This window comes from Natator depressus, chromosome 18 (assembly GCF_965152275.1).
Source record: "Natator depressus isolate rNatDep1 chromosome 18, rNatDep2.hap1, whole genome shotgun sequence".
Taxonomy (NCBI): Eukaryota; Metazoa; Chordata; order Testudines; family Cheloniidae; genus Natator; species Natator depressus.
This window is the reverse complement of record NC_134251.1, coordinates 7,229,765-7,254,186: the sequence shown is the minus strand read 5'-3', so window position 1 is coordinate 7,254,186 and position 24,422 is coordinate 7,229,765. Positions and strand designations below refer to the sequence as shown.

Genomic DNA, 24,422 nt, shown 5'->3' with positions numbered 1-24,422 from the left:
CATCTTCCCCTCTCAGGCTTAGGGCCACGTCACCCTCCTCAAGCTGTTCACTGGTCTCCCGCTGGCTGCATTAAGCCTAGGTCACAGTCTACTCCTCACACTGCCTCATATCCATGGCCTTGACAAGGCTCAGTGGCTCCGGCCATTTCGCTTCTCCATACAGAAGGGGTGTCTGGGGATTTCCGCTCTGATGAAGAGCCCCGGCGGGGGCTAGTGGGAGACCTGCCAGAGATCATTTGGGGATCCAGACCCACTCAGAAGCCTCCTGCACCCCGCTGAGGTGCCCAGGCAGAGGTGTGGAGCAGGGGGCACTGCCGGTCTGGATCGAGGCGTATGGGCGGGGCTGTGTGCGTGGCCTGGCAATGGGTGCTGCCGGCCAGAACTGTCACGCATTGCCGGAGCTGGGTGCAGAAAAGCTTGCTTACGTGCAGGGACGCAGTCCCCCTTCGGCGTAAAAGCCAACGCCTTCCGGCATTGGTTCAGGGGAGTTAGAAAGGAGAAGCTGTGGCTGGAGGAGGGAACTGTGCGACCCTGAATCTGCCTGGCCTTGGGGCTGGTCAGGCACATGAACACACGTCTGACAGCAAAGAGCATCTCCGGCGAACAGCGCTGATGATTCTACCCGGCCTTCGACCCGGGCTGCCGCACGCTGGGAAGCGCCGCAATTACAGGTAATAAGCACCCCCGGGCCGCCCTCTGTCTCCCTTGACAAGAGCTCCCCACCCCCACCTCCCTGCTCACTCCGCCCCAGCCCGGGGAGGGGTAACGGCTGGCGAGACGGAGCGTGTGTGATGCCCGCGGGGACGGTCATTAGCTGTAGCCAGAGGGCTGCGCTGTGGAACGAAGTCCATTTCCTGTTCAGTTCCCAGCAGAAGCGGCTCGCTATTAAATATGGATCGAGCTCACCTTGTTCCCGCACGGAATGGAAATGGGCTGCTGGGTGCGGAAGGCCAGCTCTCCCCGTACCGTGCACGCCTCCCTGCAACTTCTCCATTTCAACTGGGCTGTCGACGTGCGGGTCTTAGTCTCTGCTCCCCCGCCCCCACCGACTGCAGCTCACCGACCCCCGGCAATCTCTGGCCCAGTGTAAAACGCAGGCTAAAGGTGGTACTGATCCCTTTTCAAAGCCGCTAGCACATTGCTGGTCTTAAATGACAAGAGCAGAAAGGCCGGGCTGCAGCTTGCCCTGCCGGGGCAGCGGAGAGGGGGTTATACAGTTGCGGAGGCAAGGCTGGCAGCTCAGACCGTAGCCGCCGTGAGGTGCGGCGCTGGAACACAGCGACTCGGCCCTAGGGGCCGGATCCTCAGCTGGGGATGTGGCCCATTGACGCCAGTCGAGTGACACTGATCTACAGCAGCTGGGGATGAGGGGCTAGATTCTTTTCTTCCAGCCAGGGCTGGCACCATGGAGAATAGAGGAAGCAGGGTCTGGCGGATAAGACCCAAGCTGAATTTCAGGACAGTCCGGCCTGTAGCTGCATCACCTCAGACAAATCAGTTGGCCTCTCTGCCTTAGGCTACGTCTACACCTCCACTTATGTGGGTAGAACATGTGTCGCTCAGGGGGGTGAATCAGCCACCCCCAGAGTGACGTAAGTTACACCGAGCTAAGCGCTGGTGCGGACAGCGCTACGTTGGTGGGAGGTGCTGCTGTCGTTGATGGGGGGCTAATTAAGCAAATGGGCCCCGTCGGGGTAGAGCGCCCACACGAGGCAGCTCACAGCAGTGCAGCCGCATCGATACAGCTGCACCACTGGAAGGTCTCTAGCGCACCAGAGTGTCCCCCGCTGTACAGTTGCGATACCCCCTCTCCTCAGCATTGTGGGGGTTAAAGTGCATTTCTCCTCAGAAACGGGACTAGAAGCACGAACACCTCGGGCTCCTCTCTTATCTCCAAGGCCCCAAGCTCCAATTTACAAGTTTAAACAGAGACAGGAGCGGGGATTGGGGGGTGGGGTTCAAAGTGTGGACCCTACAAACCCCACCTGGCACTAGGGAGTCAAGGTAGCTTCTCTCCAGCTCTCCTGTCCTCCCCAGCAACCAGGGCCAGGAGGCCAAAATTATTCCTTTGATGGTAGCTGGGCAGCACCCATGGGTGGGTTTGCACAGGTGTACCTGAGTGGCCCTTCAAGAGGAAGAAAGAAGGAAGGAACAGGCTGCAGTCCCCTCTCCCAGAGCCAGGCTGGCTCCTTAGGGGCTCATGAGAGCCTTACCTGGGCCACCAGCCTGAGCAGATGCGACCGATTCCACCCCACGGACACGCTGCCGTGCAGTCATGTGACAGGGTGCTCGCGATCTGGCGGTCAGCGGCTCAGAACCCAGGCACGTCAGGTCCGGCGCCCGAGTTAAAGTGGGCGGCGCAAAGCTCTCTACGGGAGAAAAGGTCTTACAGCAGCTGGAGAGAGGCACATGCCGGAGGGGAATCTGCGCTCCAACGCAGAGAGGCGGGAAAAAAATAAAAAGCCCCTTCACGATGCCGCCCAGCCCATCGTCAGCTGGAAGCTTGTTCTGCTCGACTAACGAGCTGCAGCCACACAGCTCATCGGGCAGGAGGGATCTAGCCTAGGGCAGCCTGGCTCCCACTGCAGAGGGCCTGACTCATGCATGTGCCCCAGCACGGACCCCACCTGACCCTGAACAGCCCCTCGCTGGTGGAGCGTCGCCAGCAGCTCCCACTGAGAGCAGGCACAGGCCAGGCGAGGGACTGAAACGCCAGCCTGCCAAACCCAAGCTCCGGCTGCCCGGACCACGCCCAGCAGGAAGCCTCCGGAGCGGCCTTAAATGCCTCTTTGTCCCCCAAGCTTGGGGCACATAAAATCTCAGGGCCTGTGTTCCAGCTTGGCTCAGAGTGGAGTCGAGTGTCACCTCGCCAGGGGGCACGTGGGGTGCTGCCAGCTACGCCAGCTTTAGCATCTGAGACTTGAGTCTGCGGCATGGCTAAGGGGTCCCGCAAAGTTAGCCTGGCAGTACCAGCCGTGGGAGGCTGGGGCGTGGTGTGCCATGAGCTCTGGGGCGCGGGCAGTGTTTGAGAGCTCCCCCTCCCACACACACCCTGGCGCTTACTAGGCACTGGGGAGTCTCATGGGGGCTGCCACATTTGTATTTAACCATTTCAGAGCCAGAAAGAGCAACAGACTATAAAAGCCTATTTTAAAGCCTCCGCTTCTCCTGCCCACCCACTCCGCAACTCAGCGGGACCTCTGAATCCCTTCCAGCGAGCCCACTGCACCCTGAACTCAGCACCCGGCTCAGGACTGCAGTCTGCAGTCCCTTGAGCCTGGCGTTTAGTACCTTCAGACTGACCTGGACGAGCGTCACCTTCACGTGGGCTTTTATAATCCCTCCGCTAGGGCTTTCCAAGCACGTGGTCTTTGTTAAACCCACACTCCATCAGAACAGGCCTTTACTGGTGCTAAAGGAGATCTCCTTCAACCACTTGTAGCAGTAGATCCTTATCCTCTCTGTGGGCTGAGCTACTGCAGTTATCTGTAGTATGGAAATGCCCAGAGACCAGCCAAGAATAGGACCCCTTTTGTCTGGCATTGTTCAAATAGCGCAAGACAACTCCCGGGGGGCAACCCCACTCACTGCCAGTGGGTTAGATGCCACCCCTGCCTTTGGGTTTGCCGAGCCAAGCTTCTGACCATCTCTTGCCACTATGACCTGTGGAATCACTGGAACACGAGGGTGCCAGGCCCATTTGCACAGACAAGTCAGGGCCAGCCAATCTGTCCCATTCAACCAGCAAATGGTTAACTTGGCCCAGCCAGGGAGCTGGCGGGCAGGGGAGGCCAGTTAACAAACAGCGCGCCCCAGCGCTCTAATAGACACGAAGCGAGAATGCTCCCCTCCCATACCCGCGCCGCACGCCAAGGGACATTTCCAATCAAATCACAGCCCATTAGGCATGAAGCGGCAGAGAGGCCGGGGCACACGCAGCCTGGAAGCAGCCCATCTCCATCTCCATAATAGCATGGGAGTGCGCCGAGGAAGGTGGTGGCCGGTCGGAGTGCGGGGAGTGCTCAGCTGAGAAATGCACCATCGTCAGAGGCCTGCTATTAGACAGCGTGGGAGCGGGCCTGGGATGGAGGCCCTGGAAATGCCCAGAGAACGCCTCCAGCCACCGCAGCTTGTGCACAGCGACAGCGGCAAGCAGTGGCCAGGCAGGGCACTGCCTGCAAATCCTGCCTTGGTCTTTCACAGGTGAGGAAGCCGGAGCTGGCTGAGCCAGTCGCAGAAAGGGTTCTCTGCAGTCTTTCAGGGGGCTGGCTCGGCTTCTGGGCATAGGGGAAGGGCTGCCCCCGTCTCCAGGAGCCCAGCCAGTCACTGCAGACACACTGCGGGCTTGTCTACACTTGAAACACTACAGCAGTACAGGGTCATCATTGTGGACACTGCCTAACGCCGATGGGAGGGCTTCTCCCATTGCTGTAGTTAATCCACCACCCCGAGAGGTGGTAGCCAGGTTGACGGAAGAATTCTTCCATCTGCCCAGCATTGTCTATGCGGGGACTAAGGTCAGCTTACTTACGTCGCTCAGGGGCGTGGCTTTTTCACATCCCTGAGCAATGCAGCCGGGTTGATGGCCAGCCCCATGGGTCTGTCTACACTACAGTTGGGAAGTATGACTGCAGCATGTGTAGACGGAGCCAAACTAGCCTTAACCGAACTCACTCCAACAAGAAGAGCAGTAAAACCATGCCAGCATGGGCTGTACCAGCCGCCTGGGTCCCAGAGTAGGTACAGTCCAGAGTAGGTGTCCAGTTTCGGGCCCCACACTACAAGAAGGATGTGGAAAAATTGGAAAACGTCCAGCAGAGGGCAACAAAAATGATGAGGGGGCTGGAGCACATGACTTATGAGGAGAGGCTGAGGGAACTGGGATTGTTTAGTCTGCAGAAGAGAAGAGTGAGGGGGGATTTGATAGCTGCTTTCAACTACCTGAAAGGGGGTTCCAAAGAGGATGGATCTAGACTGTTCTCAGTGGTGGCAGATGACAGAACGAGGAGTAATGGTCTCAAGTTGCAGTGGGGGAGGTTTAGATTGGATATTAGGAAAAGCTTTTTCACTAGGAGGGTGGTGAAGCACTGGAATGGGTTCCCTAGGGAGGTGGTGGAATCTCCATCCTTAGAGGTTTTTAAGGTCCGGCTTGACCAAGCCCTGGCTGGGATGATTTCGTTGGGGATTGGTCCTGCTTTGAGCCGGGATTGGGACTAGATGCCTCCTGAGGTCCCTTCCAACCCTGAGATTCTATGATTCTATCCACGCAGCAAGCCCAGCCTGCCGCAGCGTCAAAGCAGCTGTTATTTGAAGTTCGCTAGCTTGAGCTCGGGTCTGTAGACGCACCTGGAGGCACTCACGGAGTGGCCTCTGGCTGAAGCCTGGGGCCCTGCTGGCTGGCTCCTGAGGGAGTAGACTCAGCAGAGCTCAGCCTGTCCCGGCTGGCGGAGCATCTGGGACGATGTAGGAGGGCTTAGCCAATCCCCCTGGGTGCACTGGGGAGGATCCGAACTGCCAAGAGCCACCCCCCAAAAGCATTCCAGATACTTTAGACAGGCCTCATGTTATGCTGCCAACTTCCCTGCTCTCTCCAGGCTTCTGCCAACCCACCCTCCTGCAGCCGGTCCTCACCCACCACACTCCTCCTGGAGCAGCTCCGTCCTCAGGCTCCTCCCTACGTAGCTCTGGTGCCATCTTCACCCGCCCCCACAGCGTCACACGCTGCCTCGACCCACCCGGCCCCCCAATGTCGCGCTGGGCGCCTGGCCACTACTGAGCACCCAGCATGCCTGCCCCAGACACCTTGCCGGGGGCTGCTTCTTCCTCCCCATCCCCCTCCACCAGCAACAGCTGCACTCCCCTTTCTGCTTCCCCAGGCCAGTGCTTCTGGCAGTTCCCTTCCTCCCCCCACATCCAGTCACGCTCCAGACGCATCTGAAGCCAGGGGTCGGAGGGACCTCACAGGTGAGCAGGAGCACTGAAAGCATGAAGCTCCGCCCGGCCGCACGCTCCCATGGGTTCTGTGCCCGCTGTCCAAGTGCCGTTCCCGTGCTGCTCAGAGCCCCGCCCGAGGGGCGCACAGCCAGGCTGCCCCAGGCACTGGCCTCTTCCTTTGCAATCGTTCCGGCCTTCATGCCACAGGGCGCCAAAGCAAGTAGGGAGCAAGCCTGAGACAAAGGACTCCTGGAAGAGCGTGCAGGGGTAGGCCGGGCTCGCTCCAGAGCGGCTGGCCTGAACACTTGCCAGCGCTCAGGATGAGACGGCACTGGGGCTGCGTGGGCTGGTGGGGCTAAAGCCACAGTGAACCCAAGGAGTGAGAGAGAAGAGAGGCTCACTCCGGCATGTTCAGCCATCACACGATACTCTTATCTCCCCTCCCCTGGCTGCTCGCAGGGTGCAAGCAAAGCTCACCCCATCCCAGCCACCTTCCGCATCTTACAGCCTGAGCAATCTGTGCGCAGCCACGCAGAGAGCACAGGCCAGAAACTCCCTGGGACGCCCCACACAGATGCAGGAGTGGGGAGAGGAGTCGACACCAGGTCAGTGTAGCCCCAATAGGAGCCTAGTCCAGGCCTCATCTGGGTCACCTGGTCAGTCACCCGACATGTCGTTCGAGGAGCTGTGGGGAGGGCAGAAAGAAAGGAATCCCCACCCTGAAGGAGGTTGGAAACCTGGCACCCAGCCTTGCACACGGCACGGGGCACTGAACCACGGAGGTACCTGAGCCTGCAGGCTGGCAGCATCCAGCACGGTGACCTGGTTGGCACAGCTGGCCCACACGGTGTCATCCAGCGTCAGCAGGGTTCGCACCGGTCCGGTCCCCACCTCCAGACAAGTGGGCTGCGCCTCGAGATCCCACAGCCCCCCTGCAGAAAACGAAAGGAGAGCAAAATCACAGACCGCTCACAACAGACCAGAGGAGGAAAGGCAGCTTGGAGCCGGATCTTGGCCCCCCACGCCCCAGTCTAGGGCTTTACCCTCAGGAGTCTCCGATGAGACACTGGTCCCCAGCTGAAACCCAGACCGGGGCATCTCATGCTACAACCTCGGCGGAGCCACATTTCAATGTACAGATGGAGCCCCGCTCTTGCACCATCCCTCCCTCCGTTCACCAGCTCACCACTCCCTGGGACACCTGCCGCCGTAGTTCCTGTGCAACAGTAACAGCAGGAAAATATGTTGTTGCCGACAGCTTCTTCCAGGGAGCGTTAGCTGCTGAAAGTGGGCAGGATCCGCCCAAGGCTTCCCACAGAGCCCAGGCTGGCCTCTGGCCTCACACCCGGCCCTCCCCAGCACATCTGCCCGTCGGCGGAGGTGTTCCCACCGGGGCTGGAGGTGGAGGAGAGGAGCTGGCCTGCAACAGGAATTCGGGTGGCTGGCTCAGCAGGGCTGCAACGTCTCTTTCCCCTACGAATCAAGTCTCACCTGATGCCTCCACATTGTGAACGCGGCTGCAGGAAAACAAGCGCAGTTCTCTTCCCTGCAGCCCTGACAGCATGCATGGTCTATTTATAACCAAGCTGCCAGGTGTGGGCAAGGGGGGGATGGCGTGGGATTGCTTGCACAGGGAACACAAAATACTGGGGAGGATAGAGCAAACGCTGTCTTTTCCAGCCAGCAGCTGCTCCCTTGCCACTCTCCCTGAACTTGGGCAGCAGCCTCTAGGGGACTAATTAACTCCCTTTCCTCTGCCATCGCACGGGCATGGAGAACAGATCGTGGGGCAGGCTGAGCCAGGTGGCAGAACTTGGCTGGCTTGCGGCCTCCTTCACAGAGCATCCTGGTGCGGGGAACGGACTGTTCCTCGCACAAGACCTTGTCACGTTCCCCCCCCTTTGCTGTGATTATTCCAGCCTTGCAGCCCTTCCCAACTGCCACCTGGATCCCTTTGTTAAACAGATCCAAGGAGCAAGGTGGGGGTGTCTCAGATGGAACAGGAGGGAGGGGGGCTTGCAGAGGCTGGGCACGGGGGGTGCGAGGGCAGGAGGGTTTCTAAAACAGCACAGATCACACGCACGACAGCGCACATCTGCCCAGGGAGAACCACGCGGCTCTTTAAAATGGAGCTTTGAAATGCAATTTAGGAAACGTGCCTTGGCACACGCCTGCGCGGCGGCTTTCCTCCCGTGCCCTTCAGCACTTCCTCACGCTCGGCCCGGCCTGTCATTAGGAGGAACTGAACTGCCTCGGCTCTTTCATCAGGGCATCCCGCGGCGCCAATTTCCCCACAAAAGGCGCGGCGGGAACGACCTTTCCCACCCCTCGCATTTCCTGAGCATCGGCCCCTGCTGCAGGTTGACCCCTCTTGGCACCTGCCTGACGTGAGCCATGAAAGGATCCCTTTGCTGCCCGGCTCCCAACCCGCAGCGCACGCGACTCTACAAACGGCTGAAAGAGACGGAGGCGGCGGCATCTCTTCAGGGAAACGGGGACGTTCAGGAAGCTCCAATTAAAGCGACGTGAGGTTACGGATTAAACCAGGGACTTGAGACGAAAAGAGACAGGACGCCACCAATGGTGTGTGGTGCAGGGCGGGGAATCGGGGCAGCTCAGTCGCCTGCTGGGGGGTTCTCACTGTGGTGCCGAGCTGGGACAGACACCCCTCCTGCGGCAGGGCACACATCAGCCTCTCAGGTCGGACCACCTGGTCTGATCTCCTGTACACTGCAGGCCAAAGAACCATCCCCACCCACTCTAACGGGGTCAAGAAGGAACTTTACCCAGCCCCCCACGCGTAGGTTATTCCTCGACTCCCAACTTCAAGGTGTCTCGCACCTTCCTTGCTTCTGGTGTTGGCCACCATCAGAGACAGGACCCTGGGCTAGATGGGCCCCTGTCTGACCCAGCCTGGCCATTCCTATGATCCAACCAGAGTACATGAGTAAGCTTTTCTCCTGTGAGTCAGTGGGTCTATTTGAGGAAGTGTGGGCAAGTCGCTTGAGCACCAGGCAGTTTGTTCTGCTGAGTTTGGTGAGGTATTTTGTTTTAAAGCCTCAAACGCTCCCAGAAGGGGGTGGGCTATAGAAGGGATCTGGCCGTGGCTGCATCCCGAGCGCAGGAGCTGAAGCATCCACAGCAGAAGACCCTCCCACTTGCGGTAAAGGAGTAACTGTTGGCCATGTGGCCAGCAGGCTGCAACAGGTGCTGCGGGTGATCAGGAGCAGGAGACCTGGTAACACCAACCAACCATGTGTGTTTTATACACAGAATTTGACAGCTCCCAGCTCCAGAGAGATCTGAAAAGCAGCTGCCCTGCCCAAAGGACTGAGACAGAGTTGGCCCCTCAGAGCCCTAGGCTTCAAGGAAGTTTGGGCAATTCAGCTCCACACCCAGTCTGGAAGAACCATTCCCCGCTCAATGCCCGTTGCTTCTCTGGACTCAAAGGGGAAGGGCTGCAAGTCTGGGGAGGACACACCGTGTTCTTCAGACAAACCAGAGAGGTTGAATCCCTGCTTTAAGCCCCAAGCTGAACTCAACCCAAAGTATGAAACCACGAACCAGCACGTCCACAGCGCTATGGCCGAGAGTCCAGGCAGTATGTTTCCAGCTCAGGTTCCTCAGCACCTTTGGGACATTTCCACCAGGTCATTTTTATTCACAAAATCTCTCCCCTCTTCAAGCATACAATTCGCTTCTCCCCAACTTGTCATTGACGATAACTCTCCGCCCACAGATCAGTCAGGAGAATTTTCTCACATTTGACACCTTAAAACTCTCACCATCACGTTGTATGGTTCATTCCCTGACTGGATACGCTTCGCTTCTAGTCAGGTTCCTCATACAGTCACTTCTGCAAAGGTTCACAGCTTTTCCTGCCCGGAAGGAACCACTATCAGCATCCGGCATTCATAGCCCAGGCCTGCCCAGAATCTCATAGAAATGTAGGATTGAAAGGTACCTCCAGAGGCCAGCCCCCTTTGCTGAGGAAAGGCCAAGAACCAAATAAACGTAGACCAGCCCTGACAGGCGTTTGTCCAACCGGTTCTTAAAAACCTCCCTTGGAAACCTATTCCAGAGCTTAAACTATTCTTATAATTGGAAAGTTTTTCCTGACATCTCACCTAAATCTCTCTCACTGCCAACTAAGCCCATTACTGTTTGTCCCACCTTCAGTGGACACGGAGAACAATCGATCACCATCCTCTTTAGAACAGCCCTGAACATAGCCCTGAAGACTATTATCAGGTGTCCTCTCCCGCCCCAGTCTTCCTTTCTCAAGATAGCACAGGTCACAGAATTTCACCCTGTAATTCCTCCCGCGAAGGAAATTTTTTCCTGCTATTGAAGTGACACTCCAGAGCCGATTAATTTGTGGCTGAACTACAGAACATCTTTTCAAAAGACATCCAATTTGGATTTAAAGCTTTACAGTGATGAATTCACCACCACCACTTGCTAAGCTGTTTCAATGGCTAATTGTCCTCACTTAAAAATTAGCATCTTATTCCCAAAGTGATTTTTTTTTTAACTGCAAACTATTGGATCTTGTTATGCCTTGATCGGCTACATGAAAGAGCTTCCTAAAGTCAGATCTCTTTTCCCTGGTACCTGTAGTTTATAAGCAAGTCATCCCTTAGCCTTCTCTTTGATAAGATAATGATCTTAATCTATTTAAGTCTTTCCCCGTAAGGCCTGTTTTTCAAATCTCAGATGGTCTTTGGAGCTCTCTGAGCCCTTCTGCAATATTCACTTAACATCAGCTGTTCCAGAAAATGAGCGATTTCATTTGAAGGAACAACAGACCTGCTACTTTTGGCCTAAGAATCTGCAAGAGAATTTATGGAAATATTTCTTCTTGAATTATTTCCCCAGCCTTCCGCAGGTGCTTCACACCAAAAATCTCTGCAGAAGAACTGAAAATAAGGACTGAAAGCAACCTGGTCATCCACCTTGTCCATTTCCTAGGTTTGGAAGACCCAGAGATGGCATAGATTGGCACAGCTCTACTGACTTCAGGGGCACTACACCGATTTGTGCCAGCTGGGGATCTGGCCCAGAGACTCCTGGGCTCTGAGGTGCAGCCCTGGAAGAAACTACAAATAGCTTTTTAGGGAGCAAAAGCTTGAGATGCTGGCATCCCGCCAAGCAAGAGGAAGGGAGGGTAAACAGATGCGTTGCTAATTTCTGCCCTTCTGATCAAGGAGGAGGAATGGGGGAAACGGAACAGAAAGAAACTTAGCAGCTTCCTGAAGGCATCGCATTCACCAACCGGATTCTGCATCACCTCTGCCTCAGAAAGAGCAGCGCAGAAAGCATCCATGGCATGTGTCGAGTAACAGCGCAGTGACGTACTGTCACAAGCATGACACCACACGTTTCCCATACAGCTCACAGAGGAGACGCTGATGGGAACACACCAGCTGGGAGAGGAAGGGATCCCCTAACATTCACCAGCCGCTATCAACAAGAGCATTGGGGTGCCCGGCCCGAGGAGAGAGCCATTCCGCGGACACTCAACCCAGAGTAGCTCTTGCCCCTCTCATCCCTGATTTCTCTGGCTTTCCAGGCAGCCTTACTGGTCTCACTAGGACCCCAAGCCCCTGACACGTGCCACCTCCAGCACTGGCAAAGGCAAAGCCCCTTTAGCTCAACTGGAAAAGAAACATTCCCCACCCTGCTGCACTCCACCCTTGGGAGCCCGCACCTAGCGCCACAGCAAGAGACTTCCAAAATCCAAGGGCTGAGAGGGAACCTTTGGTAACCCGGGGGTTACTCTTCCGAGCCCAGGCCCTTAGCAGAGCTCCTTTGAGCAGAAGAGGGATTGAGGACTCTGTCGGCTCATGCCGCACGTACACCGGCGTCCCAGATTGCATGCCCGCCTTCGGCCAGTGGCCGGGTCCCGAAGCCTTGGGAAGGCTGGACTGCCGAGCTCCACGGTAAAGCCAGAGGACAGGGATCAGCAGAGACCCACCATCCGGGATCGTACTGCAGCTCAGGAACTAACCTCCCTCTTTGTAACTACTAGGTTAGTGCAGCCCGTTCCCTCACATGCGCCTTTCCCTACGGCCCCGCTGCTTTAATCTCTGTCCAGGGAGCTGGTGGATTCAGACCCTGTGCTGTTCGACACGTGCCCTGCCTTCCTCTCAAACGCCCGCCCAAGCACGGCTCTGCCCACGGACTGGGCCGCTGCTGCCATGCGACCCTGGCCCCTTTCAGGGGACACAGCGGCTTTGTTCAGTTCGTGGAGGGGCAGAGGGACCCGGGCGCATTAAGAACGTCTCTGCGCAGACCTGCAGGTTCATTTCAGCTCTTTCCTGCCCTCTAGTGGTAACATGGGGGTATTGCCTAACACGGTGAATATGGGTCTCGCTCCACACAGCATCATCCTCCCCCATGCCTCCCATAATGCCTTTGGGCTTCTCAGCCCCCTGCCAGTCCTACGCGCCAACCAGCCATCGAGATCCAGCGCCTTCCCTCCAGCACCGCTGCTACATGAGATCTCACTGATCACGTGTGAAAGCCAGATGTTGGACGGAAAGCAGCTTCCCCCGGCCCCCCAACTCTCTAATCTTCAGAGGCTCCAGATGCAGCCTGAACACTAGCATAAGGCAACACATGCAGCAGTCATTGCCTCATGGAAAGCCTCGGTAACCCCATCCATGGCCAGGTCAGAGTTCCTCGTGGGCCATCACCTCTAGAGGCACCCGCCTGGTGGCCCAGCCAGCCCCAGGCGTATGTAGCGGCCCCCCACTGTGAGCTGGCGTTGGTGAGAGAACATCCAGCATTCAGTCCCCAACCACCGACTTCAACACTTGAGCCACAGGAGTAGCTCCATCCCCTAGCAGCAGCTTTAAACTGTTCTCCTCAAAGTGGGCCTGCCCCTATAGGGGGAATGGGACGCTTCGTAGGCACATGGACACAGCTCTGCTTCATTCCCACTGCCCAACCTTCCCTCAGCGCCTTGGTCCCTACACCAGGAGTGGGAGGGAGAGTCAGTAATTCCAGAAGTCAGGAGCTGAATTTAGCCATGGAAATCCCAGCAGGAATGAAGTCTCGCTGGGCTCATCTACCTGACACCCAGCTCACCTCTGCTGAGAGGCAGGGGGCAACTGAGTGGATCCGACTTTAACAGCATCCCAGAGAAAAGCAGTGCATGAATAATTGAGGCTCACATTAACCGGAAGAGCTGCAGCGTGGGCCTTGCGAATCCCTTGCTCTTTGGCTGAGCAAGCAGGCAGAGAGCTGGGTGAAAGGGGGCACCTGGCGACGGAACAGAGTGGAGACTGCACCCTCACGGTGAAGATGGCGCATCTCCCCAGATATCAGAACCACCCGGTTTCCATCCATACCACGCCTTGCAATCAGGACCCTCGGGATTCCCGCAGACACGGGATTCTTCCTCGTGTGCCAAGGAGAAATCCCCTTCCACGTGGGGTGCACCAAGGTGCGCTTGTGACTGACCTCTGCACACCACAGCCATGGCACCAGGACATCCAGGCTTTCTGCACACCAGCGACCAGAGCACCCTGCCTAGTGCCTGTGGCACAGGCAGATGCCCCAGAGGGCTCCTGGAGCCTGGAATCCGGGATCCTTATCTAGTCAAGCCCCTTCAAGCAACGAGACAAGTCGGGCTCTGCCTCTGGAAGTGGGGCCCATGTGAAGTGATGCGGAGCAGCTCCCCACCAGCTGTTGGCTGTACAACGGCTGAGGGCAATGTCTGAATCCAGCTGCCAGCCTGGGGGCTAAACACCCACCCCCATTTTGACACATCAAGCACCTTTATCTCTGGCTGCTAGACTAGTTGAGGGTGCTCAGCACCTCACAGGACCGGGCCCTCAGCGCAGGCTAAACGGGATGGGAGCCACCCACATCCAGAGGAACCTAATGGCACCACATTGGTGGCTCTGCAGTTTATATGGCTGAGCCAGGACAATGGGATGGAGACCTCGAGTTTCCTCCTTGCAGATCCTTCCCGGACATGGGAGACCCGGTGACAGACCCCGGGTAGGGCTGACTGGCCTTGGTCCGCCGTCACTGCGCTTTTCATGGACACAGATTTGTCCTGCCAAGATTTCCCATGGCTTCAGCAGAACATTAAAGAGCAGTGGGAGCCAGCGAGATGAATCTGTAATGAACGACATTGCGGGGGCTCTTGTTTGCTATCCCTGAAAAAGGCTTCCAGAGGGAATCTGCTCCCTTTAGAAAGTCGAAAAGAGATGATTTTGCAAACCACCAGCCCCGAGAACTCTGTGCGCATTCCAGAAAACACCCAGCCTGCAGCCTCTAAAGATCCTGCACCTCGAAGAGAATGGAACACGGGCCCCCTCCCTGGAACGCCACGCCTTGGAACCCCAGCACCTGGCCTCCATGCTGGATACCTCCCAGACACTAGCAACAGGTGCACCTGAACGGATGCCAAAAACACGAGTAGACAGGCCCATGCCGCCTCCAGAAGCCAGGCTGAACAACTGTGCCCAGAAATCCAGAGACATCTTCACTGGAACCCCTGCAAACCAATGCCAAGTGCTCCCTGCGGGTGCCATACCAGTTTGCTGCCCATTTCACCATAAGCCTGGGCAGATACCAAGAGCAACTCGGAGCAGAAGCCAGCCAAGAAAGCACAAGCCAAGAAATTCATTCCTGGCCCTCCTCCCACTCCACCCTCTCAGCCACTCTCCACCAGCCTTCAGCTATTCAGGGTAACCCCTTGCACTAGAAACAGAAGTGAAGGGGGCACAGCATGGCAGATCTTTAAAGTCGTGCGAGTCCCAGGGAGCCAGATCCCCAAGAGAAGCAAAGGCCAGCAGCAGGGGAGAGGCAGGGAGGAAGCGGAGATGTCACAGAGCGGAGGAGAGGAGCGATACGCGGAGACGGAGCTGAAAACGGTTTCTGCTCTGTGCAGTGCAGGGAGCCGGGTTCCCGACCGTATTTAACCAACAGAACAAGAGCTCCATGCTGCGTGAACCCTGCAGATATGTGCACTTATTTACTTTCCCACACACTCCCGCCTGCCTGGGAGATGGCTTTCTTGCGCCTCTCCCTCTTTAATTAAAACCCATAAATGCCTTATCAAAAACTCATTTAAAAAAACCAACACACTGCCCCGTGGAGTCAGAGTTCTGCACACACCCCCGCGTATAACCCCGAATGGGCCGCGATGACACAGCCATGCCAGCTGCTTAATGCAGCACCAGGAGAGGGAGCAAAGCAGAGACCCCTGGGCCGGAGGAGCGAGCATTCACCACCCCACGCCATTACATAACACCTGACACCCAACGTCCAACCCAGAGGGAGAAGTCATCCACAGCACAAAATCTCTGCACAACCTGCCATTCAGGCATCTTCCCCTATGCCTGATCCACCAAGGCTATGAGTCTATTGCTGATTATCAGCACAGGTGCTTAGTTCTTTAGCTCAAGATGCAGGGGCGCACGCTCTGAGCTCTGAAGGTCCCAGGTTCAAGCCCTGATGGTGACCAAGATGATGGTCAGCACAGACAAACCATTTTAGCCCTATTTTGAGAACCCGAATGGCGTTTATGGCTTTGCCTTGGCCCTCAGCAGCCATGTACATCATCAGTATCAGTCCTTGGTTGGATTTGATTTATTTGGGTAAATGGACATTTCTGGAAAAGGGAGAAATTGGCCAAGAAAAAAAGTGATCCTGACAGATGTATCACTTTGGCAAACACTTGTCTAGCTTGGCAGACCAAGAAAGGCTCATTGGATTGAATGGCTGGGAACAAATGTCCATTGTCCACCTAGAAGTTAGAGCAAGGAAGTTTAAAAGCCATTTGGAGAAAACCAGTGTCTTTTATGCCAGAGAGAAGTGACAGCCCATCAATAGGAAATTAGTCTATAATTCTCAAATAGGATTTTATTTCTGCAGCTGTTATGAATCCTGAATTCCAGCGATTGCATTCTGAACAGCCAATTAGCATCTCTCTCTCTCTCTCATATATATTTATTCGCAATCGCGGGAAAGTTTTAAAAATCACTTGGCAATAAACTTGGACCAACTTTCCCTACAGGGTCCAGGGAAGGTTCGGACAAGCCTGTCCCTCCGTTAGGTCAGTTAAGTATTGTCTGCTTGTGACGACACCCTCAGAGACTTAGGGCAATCCTAGGACCACTGGACCATGCATGCAGGCCATAATTACTGTGTCTGAATGGCCAAGAGAATGACAATAACTGACTGAAAACTGCAGGCCAGTAAATCCAATCAGCACCCTGGATATATCGCTAACTATTGTTGTATATGGGACCCTTTCGTATCACATCATCTCTCTTTGGTACATCTATGGCCTTCAGTACTGCAGGAGCGGAGTGCCCCACAGGCAGGCAGGGCAACGCTATCATTCCTGTTTTAGAGATGGGGGAAATGATGCACAGAGAGGTTAAGTTACTTGGCCAAGGTCACAGAGAAAGTCTGTGGCACAGCAAGGAATTGAATCCAGGGCTCCCACGGCCTAGGGGCTAACCTATGCCACTGACCCATCCTTCCCTTCTGACATGCCGTGTTACTCTGCAGGCCACTGGCCAGAGTCTGGGCATGGCAGCTGTTAAGAAGATCCAATTTCACCCCTCCCAGCTAGCACTGGGCATGTTACACGCATGCTCCAGGCATGGATCTAGGGGCAACGCTCCAGTGCAAAGGGTTAAGTACCGACCCTACTGCAGCCAGGGCAACGGCGAGACGAAGATACCGGACCTGCTGCTGGGAGACCATTCCTGTCTCCCCAGCCTCATTCCAGATCCCTGGGGAGGACACGTCAAAAGCAAAGCGCCCGCCTCCCCGGGCGCCACTCCCACACTCACCGTTGTTTCTGGCGTAAGCAGCTACGGTGCCGTTCTGCAGTCCGGCAAACAGGTACTCGGGGCTATGCTTCAGGCAGAGGACAGGCTGCTGCCCAGGGCTGCAGGTCAGCAAGCACTGGGTCCCCGTGTCGACGCTGCCGTACACCAGGATGCTGGAGAGAGGGGGAAGGAGTGGGAAAGGCCAGAGTAACAATGGTGAGCACCTGTGCAAAGTCCAGTCCTGCCCGCCGCCGACTGCACCGGGAGTCCCCCGCACAGAGCGGTTAGCGGGAGCAGGTCCAGCTGATCCACCTGCACAAGGCAGGTTCTGAACTTGCCACCCCAGGCTGATTTCTCAGCGTTTCTGCTCCACTCATTTGCTCCCAGACAGAGGAAGGTACGGCCCAGCTCCTCCATGCATACGATTTAACCCAGAACATGTATTCCCTCTGGGATGGAGCCCAGAAGGGAGACATCCCAGCCAGGGAGGAAGCTACGGCTCCCACAGCTCTGTCTGAACGTGGAGCTCTTGGACTGATGACGTGCATGGCTGGTGTCTGCAATGCCAAACTCCGGGCTCCACCCTAGGGACAAGTGGGTGTGATCAGGTTAGGTTCACCGGCTGGCCCTTGCCTGTAGTAACGGAGCTAAGTGACAGCAGTGAGCAAATCAACACACACGCTGCCAGGATTTCCACAGACAGACGAAGCGAAGCCTGGGAAAATTGTGGGTGCCCAGAGCTTGGTCCTCGCAGGCTCCTGGCTGGTGGCAGATATCCTGCTGCTGCAAAGGCCCAAAGCTGACAACCACCGGCTCCTAATGGAGACTATTTTTACCTGCTTGGGCAGAAGAGTCTGAATCCCTCTGGCATCAAGTGGAGACAAGACCACGAGGTGCAGGAAGGGCTATGGGGGATAGATGGGGGTTGGGGGGGGTTCTACCTGATCTGATTTGCAGATCCTGTCCAGGGCCTGGCCTCTGCCTTCCACTGTCCAGGCTGGAGGGGGCCGGAAGAATTTGGAAAGGAGCAGCCTTAAAAATCAGTGACCCCTTTAGGGGTGGAGAAGCTCAACGCCCAGCCCTGCCCATTGCTCCAGGAGTGGAGGCGGGTGAGGGGGACGTAAGACTTGAGATTTGCAGGGGGAGACACTGGCTGTCCTCAGAATTCTAGTGGGGTGCAGAGGAGGAGGAAAGCCAAAGACGGAGAACAACGGAAGAGCCGGCCAGCTGGACAGCCAACAGCGCTGCTAGAGCGTAGTGCTAGCGAAGCCGAGCCCCCACTCCCGGGAGATGGTGCCTCCTGCCCAAACCTCACCTGCCATCCTGCAGCCCCAGACAGATGGTGGGATGTGGAGCGGAGGGCTGGTCAGCTGCAGCTCTCGAATCCTCCGCTTTCCCCTGCTCTTGCTCCTCCTTGCTCTTCTCAGGAATGTATTCCATGCAGAGCACCTGGGAAGCCACCGGGAAGGACTTCACCGTGCGGGGCACCGAGCGGTTGAGCGAGAAGATCTCCACCTGGCCTCCTGCGCCTTCCTGGCCTCCTCCAACCTGTGGGAATGCAGGAAGCCACCCAAAGGGGCTTTTAACTTCAGCCCCTGCAGGCTGGAATATTCCCCCACCCCCGACCCCTTCCTCACCACTGCTAACAATATAGTGCCCCATTTTCAGCCCTGGCTTTGCCACAGGGTGGAGACTGGGATGGACAAGCTACTTGGACTATGCCCATGGCAGCTCCTCCCAGGTTTCGGAGGTTACTGGGCCTGATGCAGAACACGCTGGGTCAGGCTCTCTGGCCAGGGGCTGTGGGCGTCAGGCTAATCAGAACGGCCCCTCCTGGTCTGCAAGCTCTAGAAGGTGCACAGGATCTCCCTAAAGGAGCCTTGGAGGGTGGACCGGGGGGGCCTCTACCCCATGCCACAGACCCACTAGGCAGCATCCAGGAGTTAATTACTGCAATTACTTTGGGTAGTTTACGTACTGCCCTGCTTGAACATCGGATTTCCATGCAAGGAACCAAAACCTCAGGCCCAAGCATAACTGGGGCTCTGACACTTCGCTGCCCACCCCCTTGCTGCCAATCTCCTTCCCATCTGACACTCGCCAACAGCACCAGTAGATATCACCGGGATATCTGAGCATCTCAAGCCTGAGCTGATTTGGGCCCTCGAGGGCGAGCCCAGACTGGGATTAGCGGGAGGCTCTAGCCTTCAGCTCTCAGGAACCGTTCCCCATGCAGGCCAGCTCAGCCCATACTCACCCACAGATACCCCTGCGGGAGGGAGGTGCTCACAGCAGAGAAGCCCAGCAGCGAGGACTGGACAGGATTGTGCACCACGGCTCCAAGCTGGAAGACAGACATGACGTCATCAGTTGAGGCCTGGACAGCGCTTTGCTGGGAATCATCATACGAGCAAGAAGATAAATGCAAGAGCCAACCATCGGATTTGAAATGCTCTCTCCCCACTGGCCTCTCCACTGCCCGTCTGCACCCGAACATGCTGAGAGGTGGAATTTGATCAGATGCTTCCCAAACCACAGCGGCGCGGCTGCATAATTATGAGCCATCAAGGTAGAGAAGATGGCCCTCTGGCCCTGCGATCCGCCAGCAACCCCACTCCCCCGAGCCTCCTGGCAGAGCAATCTATGGTTTGCACACAAGCCTGGACATTTCACTGGCCCGCAGAGACATCAAATGCTCTGTTCTTCCCCTCCTGCTCTGGCCGCGTGGGACTTTGGAGAGCCATTTTTAGAGACACTGTTTTGAAGTCTGGTTTTCCAGCTTCTCGACAGGAGCATGGGATATTTAGAGAGATCTCAATTCAACAGAAATTGCATTGGGGAAGTGGAAGGAAGACAGAGAACAACCACTCTCCGGCACACAGCCCTCACGCACGATCTCGAAACCCGACCCGGATCCTAGCAACCCAGCTTCAGTGTGGAATCGGACGCCATCGCGTGTTAAGATCACAGCCTTTTGGAAAGGAGTGCGTTCGCTCCCCTGTCAGGCAGGTAAGTAGCTTTATTAACAGATGGGGCAACAGAATCACAGGCAGGCCCAGGGTAGGTTTTTCAGCAGCACCTATGCGACTCAGGATCACAGGTCAGGATCAATCAGGTGGGCTTTCTTTAAGTCTCACCCAAAGCGATCCGCTCAAGGTCAGGCAGCGGGCTCGTGGCCAAGCCAGGAATGGAGCCAGGTGTCCTGTCTGAAGGTTCCATTACGGAACCAAGTTACAGCTGAGCTCTGGAGCGCTCTCAAACCACAGATCGATATCTTGGGCGGGGGTAGGCAAACGCAGATAGATCAGCCTCAGAGGCAGAGTTTCAGATGAACTCCCGTGGCACAAACCAGACAAGTTTTGTTTGGCTCCCGGTTCCCTGCTCTGACCACTAGGCTGTTTTGCCTTTGTAAAACCCACAATCGTTCTCGGAGCGAGTGGGGAGCTAGAGACCCAAATTCTTCTTTACATCTTGATTCCCTCCACAACTATCAGAGCAAACGGACTCCATTTACTAAGGCAAACATGGGACTTTTCCTACTTCCTCTGCCCCACAGTCCGCCTGGGATCTATAAGCACGCATGCAGACAGAGAGATGCATCTTTTCTCCCTTTTAACCGCACAGAGAGAAGCCCAGAACTGATGATAGGCAAGTCAGAACAAAGCCCCAGCTCGCTCTCCCACAGCTGTGCTGACACTACAGCTCTAAGTGCAGCAAGCCCTTGTTTTTGGCAGCAAAAGGCAGCAGGTGAGACACAGAGGGCACCCTCAGGGGAGCGTTTAGACACAGAATCAGAGAATCTCAGGGCTGGAAGGGACCTCAGGAGGTATCTAGACCCACCCCCGGCTCAAAGCAGGACCAACCCCAACTAAATCATCCCAGCCAGGGCTTTGTAAGCCGGGTCTTAAAAACCTCTCAGGAAGGAGATTCCACCACCTCCCTAGGTAACGCATTCCAGTGTTTCACCACCCTCCTAGTGAAAAAGTTTTTCCTAATATCCAACCGAAATCTCCCCAACTGCAACTTGAGACCATTACTCCTTGTCCTGTCATCTGCTACCACTGAGAACAGTCTAGATCCATCCTCTTTGGAACCCCCTTTCAGGTAGCTGAAAGCAACTATCAAATCCCGCCTCGTTCTTCTCTTCCACAGACTAAACAATCCCAATTCCCTCAGCCTCTCCTCATAAGTCATGTGCTCCAGTCCCCTAATCATTTTTGTTGCCCTGACCCTAAATGTGCTGCGGTTTGGGCGAAGTCAAAGCATCCATCACTTGCAGGGACCAATTCCCCCCAGTGCCTGGAGGCAGGGACTGGTGCATAGGGTCCCCATACACAATATATAGCCCGGCAAGGGAAGGTTATGGCAGCACCACAGGGCCTGCAAGGATGGCGGAGGGCAGCCCAGCCCAAAGAGTCAGTGGTGGGGGCTGGCGAGGGATGCGGTTGAGGGAGCTGCTGGTTGGGTGGATCTCCACAGGAGCCTCTGCCAGCACGGCTCCTATGAGCCCAGAACACAGCAAACCCTCGAGGGAGGGCGGTAACAGGCAGGCCACCTGCCCTTCCCCAGGTGAAGCACATGGGAAGATTCCTAGAGTGGAACCGTGGGGCATGCAGGCAAGATTTGTCCCTCAGCTGGCCCATCCCGAGACACTGACTATACCTCCCCCTCCTCCCCCTTGCTGTTTCCAGTGGACACATGGATGAATTTGGGCAGCCATCACAACATGGCTCCAGTTGCTAGGACAGGGCTCACGTATTCCTGAGCTTCCACAAAGGGCCTAAGAAGCCGAGAACTGGATACGGACGACATGCAGCAGGACAGGTAAAGGGGGCTGGAGGCCCACAACAGATTGCTCCAGCCAGTGCATCGGAGACTGATGGATGGTCTTGGCAAAGCCGGCCACTTGGCACATCCATCAAGCTTTTGCTCAGAGCTCCAGACAAGCAACTGCTGTTTAGGCTTGCCAATTTTGGTTGGACGTATTCCTGGAGGTTTTAACACATGACCATCTTTCAATCCTGGAGGTTGGCAACCCCGCTGCTCTTCAAGGGCACACGGATGAGGGCACCTCCCTCCGGACACCCCATCTCCCATGACTACAGCCTTTTCTGATGGCATGTAGCCCTTTAATGAGCACCCCAGTTAGTCTCTCATAGGGGCTTTTCTAGCTTTGTTTTGTTTTAACTGACTGACGTCATTTATTCATTCAAAGGCCCAGCCCATCTGCTAGGAATGGGCTGGAGAAGTCGCTCTCCTAGACGGAGCGGGGAGGGGGCCGTAAGGTCCATGGATCAGGTGGTGGAAGGAGATGCCAGGAGAGTGAGGGATGGGAGGGAATAAAACAGGTGGCAAAGGGTGGAGAAGTCAAGGCCTTTGCCGATGATCGCCACCCTAATGAATCCCTCGGCGCAGGGATTTGATAGGTATCCAGGCACACACAGTCCTGGCACAGATTCACTGGGATCGGCACTGGTCCAGCATGGGAACCCTTGCAGGAAGCTTGCTGCAGTGCAACCAACGCTGGGGTACAAGCTTTTTGCCCTTTGAGGATGGGGGATACTGAAGCAAACTACAACCTGTCCCTTTGGCGCCTTCCATGGCAGAGAAGCCCAGCAAGGATTTGGGCACTGCCAGCTGGGATTCTCTCCATTTCCTCCTGTAGCCCCACAGGGGAGCGAGTGGGTTCAGAGAACCCCCCAGACACACCCTCCCCGCCTCCATGTTCCAAGCACATCCATGGAGCCGGGGACTTGTCTCGGCACCAGTGCGCACAGTGCCAAGCAAAGACCAGACTGGATTTTTTCCCAGAAGGGACCGAGGCCACCTCCCAATTGGCACCGACTACGATCCGCTTAGGGAAGGAGCTGGTGCAGATCTGAGTGATGATTCGCCGCTGGCAGAGCAAGGTGGAGGGGGGAGAACCGGAGGGCTTAGTCTGAATTTGGTGAGGGATCTGAAAAGTTTAAGGCTCCGCGGAAAGAGACTGGAAGGTCCTCAGCTCCTGGGACCCCAGTGAGATTCGGGCAAGTGTTTGAAGTCAGAGGACATCACAAAAGCGACACAGACTCCACGGGGACAGGAGGGAAGGATGTTACCACGGCAAAGGAACTTTGTAGATTAAAGACAGAAGAAGAGGAGCGTTGTCCTCTTCCAGCTAGTGCCCTTGTTAGCATTTTAAAAAAACTGCACAGAGCAGAATCTATGGCAGGGCTGGTAAGAAAGCACCGCGCCTGCAAAACACACACAGCCCTGCTCCCCCCGGGAGAGAGACAGCCCGCCGTTTGGTCTAATTAGCCGGCACCACAGCGAGGGCTCCAGAAGGAATGTGTTCCTCCGCTGACGAAGGCTCCCGCTGGAGCCGGCTGGGGGAAGGGGAAGGGAGCCGGCGGCTCGACAACATCACATCTGTTACTGTCGGTAATTGGATGAAAACCCCAGCGCTGGGGAGCCCTAATTCATCCCGCTGATGGAGCGCTGATTGGGTGACTTCTGTCATGAATGGCAACAGGGAAGCTGGGGTGGGAGGAGAGAGGCTGCGGGGCTGGTACAGGCCGCGTCTCTTGAAACAGAAGCAAGAGGAGACAGGCGGGCGCCTGCTAACACCTGTTAGCTATGGTGCACCAAGAGACAGCACTGTCCAGTGGATAGAGAAGAGGAGACAGAACTCCTAGGTTCTATCCTTGGCATTGCCACGGAGACGCCATGCCTCAGTTTCCCCATGAGGATGTGACTCTCCTACATCAGAAGGTTACTGGGAGGGTTAATTGGCTGCCATCCCCCTAAGCCACCAGCCTCCCATGCCCTCTCCATAGCACATGCATGTGTCGATGCACTGAACCTGCAGAGGGCTTGGGGCACACAATACATTTTGTTCCCTATTAGACGGTGGAAAGGAGAGTCCACCCCTTCCCATCTCCCCATGACCTTGCCTGATTCACGCCCTACATCTGAGGCTCCAAGGGACTGACTACGCAGGTGCTCGGGGGCTGGAGCACCCACGGGAAAAAAAAAATCGCCCTGCAGATCAGTGCCTTCCCCTCCCCACAAGCACTTCCCACCTCCCGGCAGCCCTGTAGCAGTTCAACTCTAGGAGCAAGGCAGGCGGATCAGGACCCCCACATGGGTATTTTGAGTGGCTGCTTGAGCAGGTCAGCAGGGTTTTGCAGGTGCGAAGAGCGGAGCGAACCTTCAAGCCCTCCCACCCCACACAGCAGTCAGGAGCGAAGCAGAGGCGGGGTGTTGTAAAGAGTGTGGCGAGGCAGCCAAGACCAAACCGGTTTTGTTGTCGGGAAAGCAGCATGCTGCAAGGACAGGCCGGCCGGCCGATTACACCTTGAGCTCCCAGGACAACCCCGAAAGAAAGCAGGTCATCAAGCAAGAGCTGCAGTCGTGGCTCAGCCTGTCCTTAATCCCCGCACCACATTGGTTTCTGTGCGCAAGAACTAATGGGAGCTTTCGAGTGGTTTTCGCTGGCTTGTTTTCTGAAACGCTGCATCCACCCACTTAACATGGGTCATTTGTAGCATCCCGCTACTGTATCCCCATAGATAGGCAAACGTGGCTGCCTGTTATCTTGGTAGTGCCGAGAGGCCCCAACTGAGATGGGGGTCCCATGGCGCTAGGTGCAGTCCATCCATCTACAGACAGACTGTCCTTGCCCCGAGGAGATCACAGTGGAAAAAG

At 56.1% G+C, this 24,422-nt stretch overlaps 1 protein-coding gene across 7 annotated transcripts in view; it reads right to left on the bottom strand.

Moving 5' to 3' along the window:
* Positions 1 to 24,422, bottom strand: part of ARHGEF10L (Rho guanine nucleotide exchange factor 10 like) — a 159,966-nt gene that overhangs the window by 25,183 nt on the left and 110,361 nt on the right. For all 7 annotated transcript variants that reach the window (XM_074934021.1, XM_074934020.1, XM_074934024.1 and 4 more), the window contains 4 exons: positions 18,994 to 19,080; positions 18,052 to 18,284; positions 16,758 to 16,909; positions 6,721 to 6,866 (listed from right to left, as the gene is read on the bottom strand). In XM_074934021.1, coding sequence (XP_074790122.1) covers positions 6,721 to 6,866; positions 16,758 to 16,909; positions 18,052 to 18,284; positions 18,994 to 19,080 — 618 coding nt within the window. The remainder of the gene's footprint in view (positions 1 to 6,720; positions 6,867 to 16,757; positions 16,910 to 18,051; positions 18,285 to 18,993; positions 19,081 to 24,422) is intronic.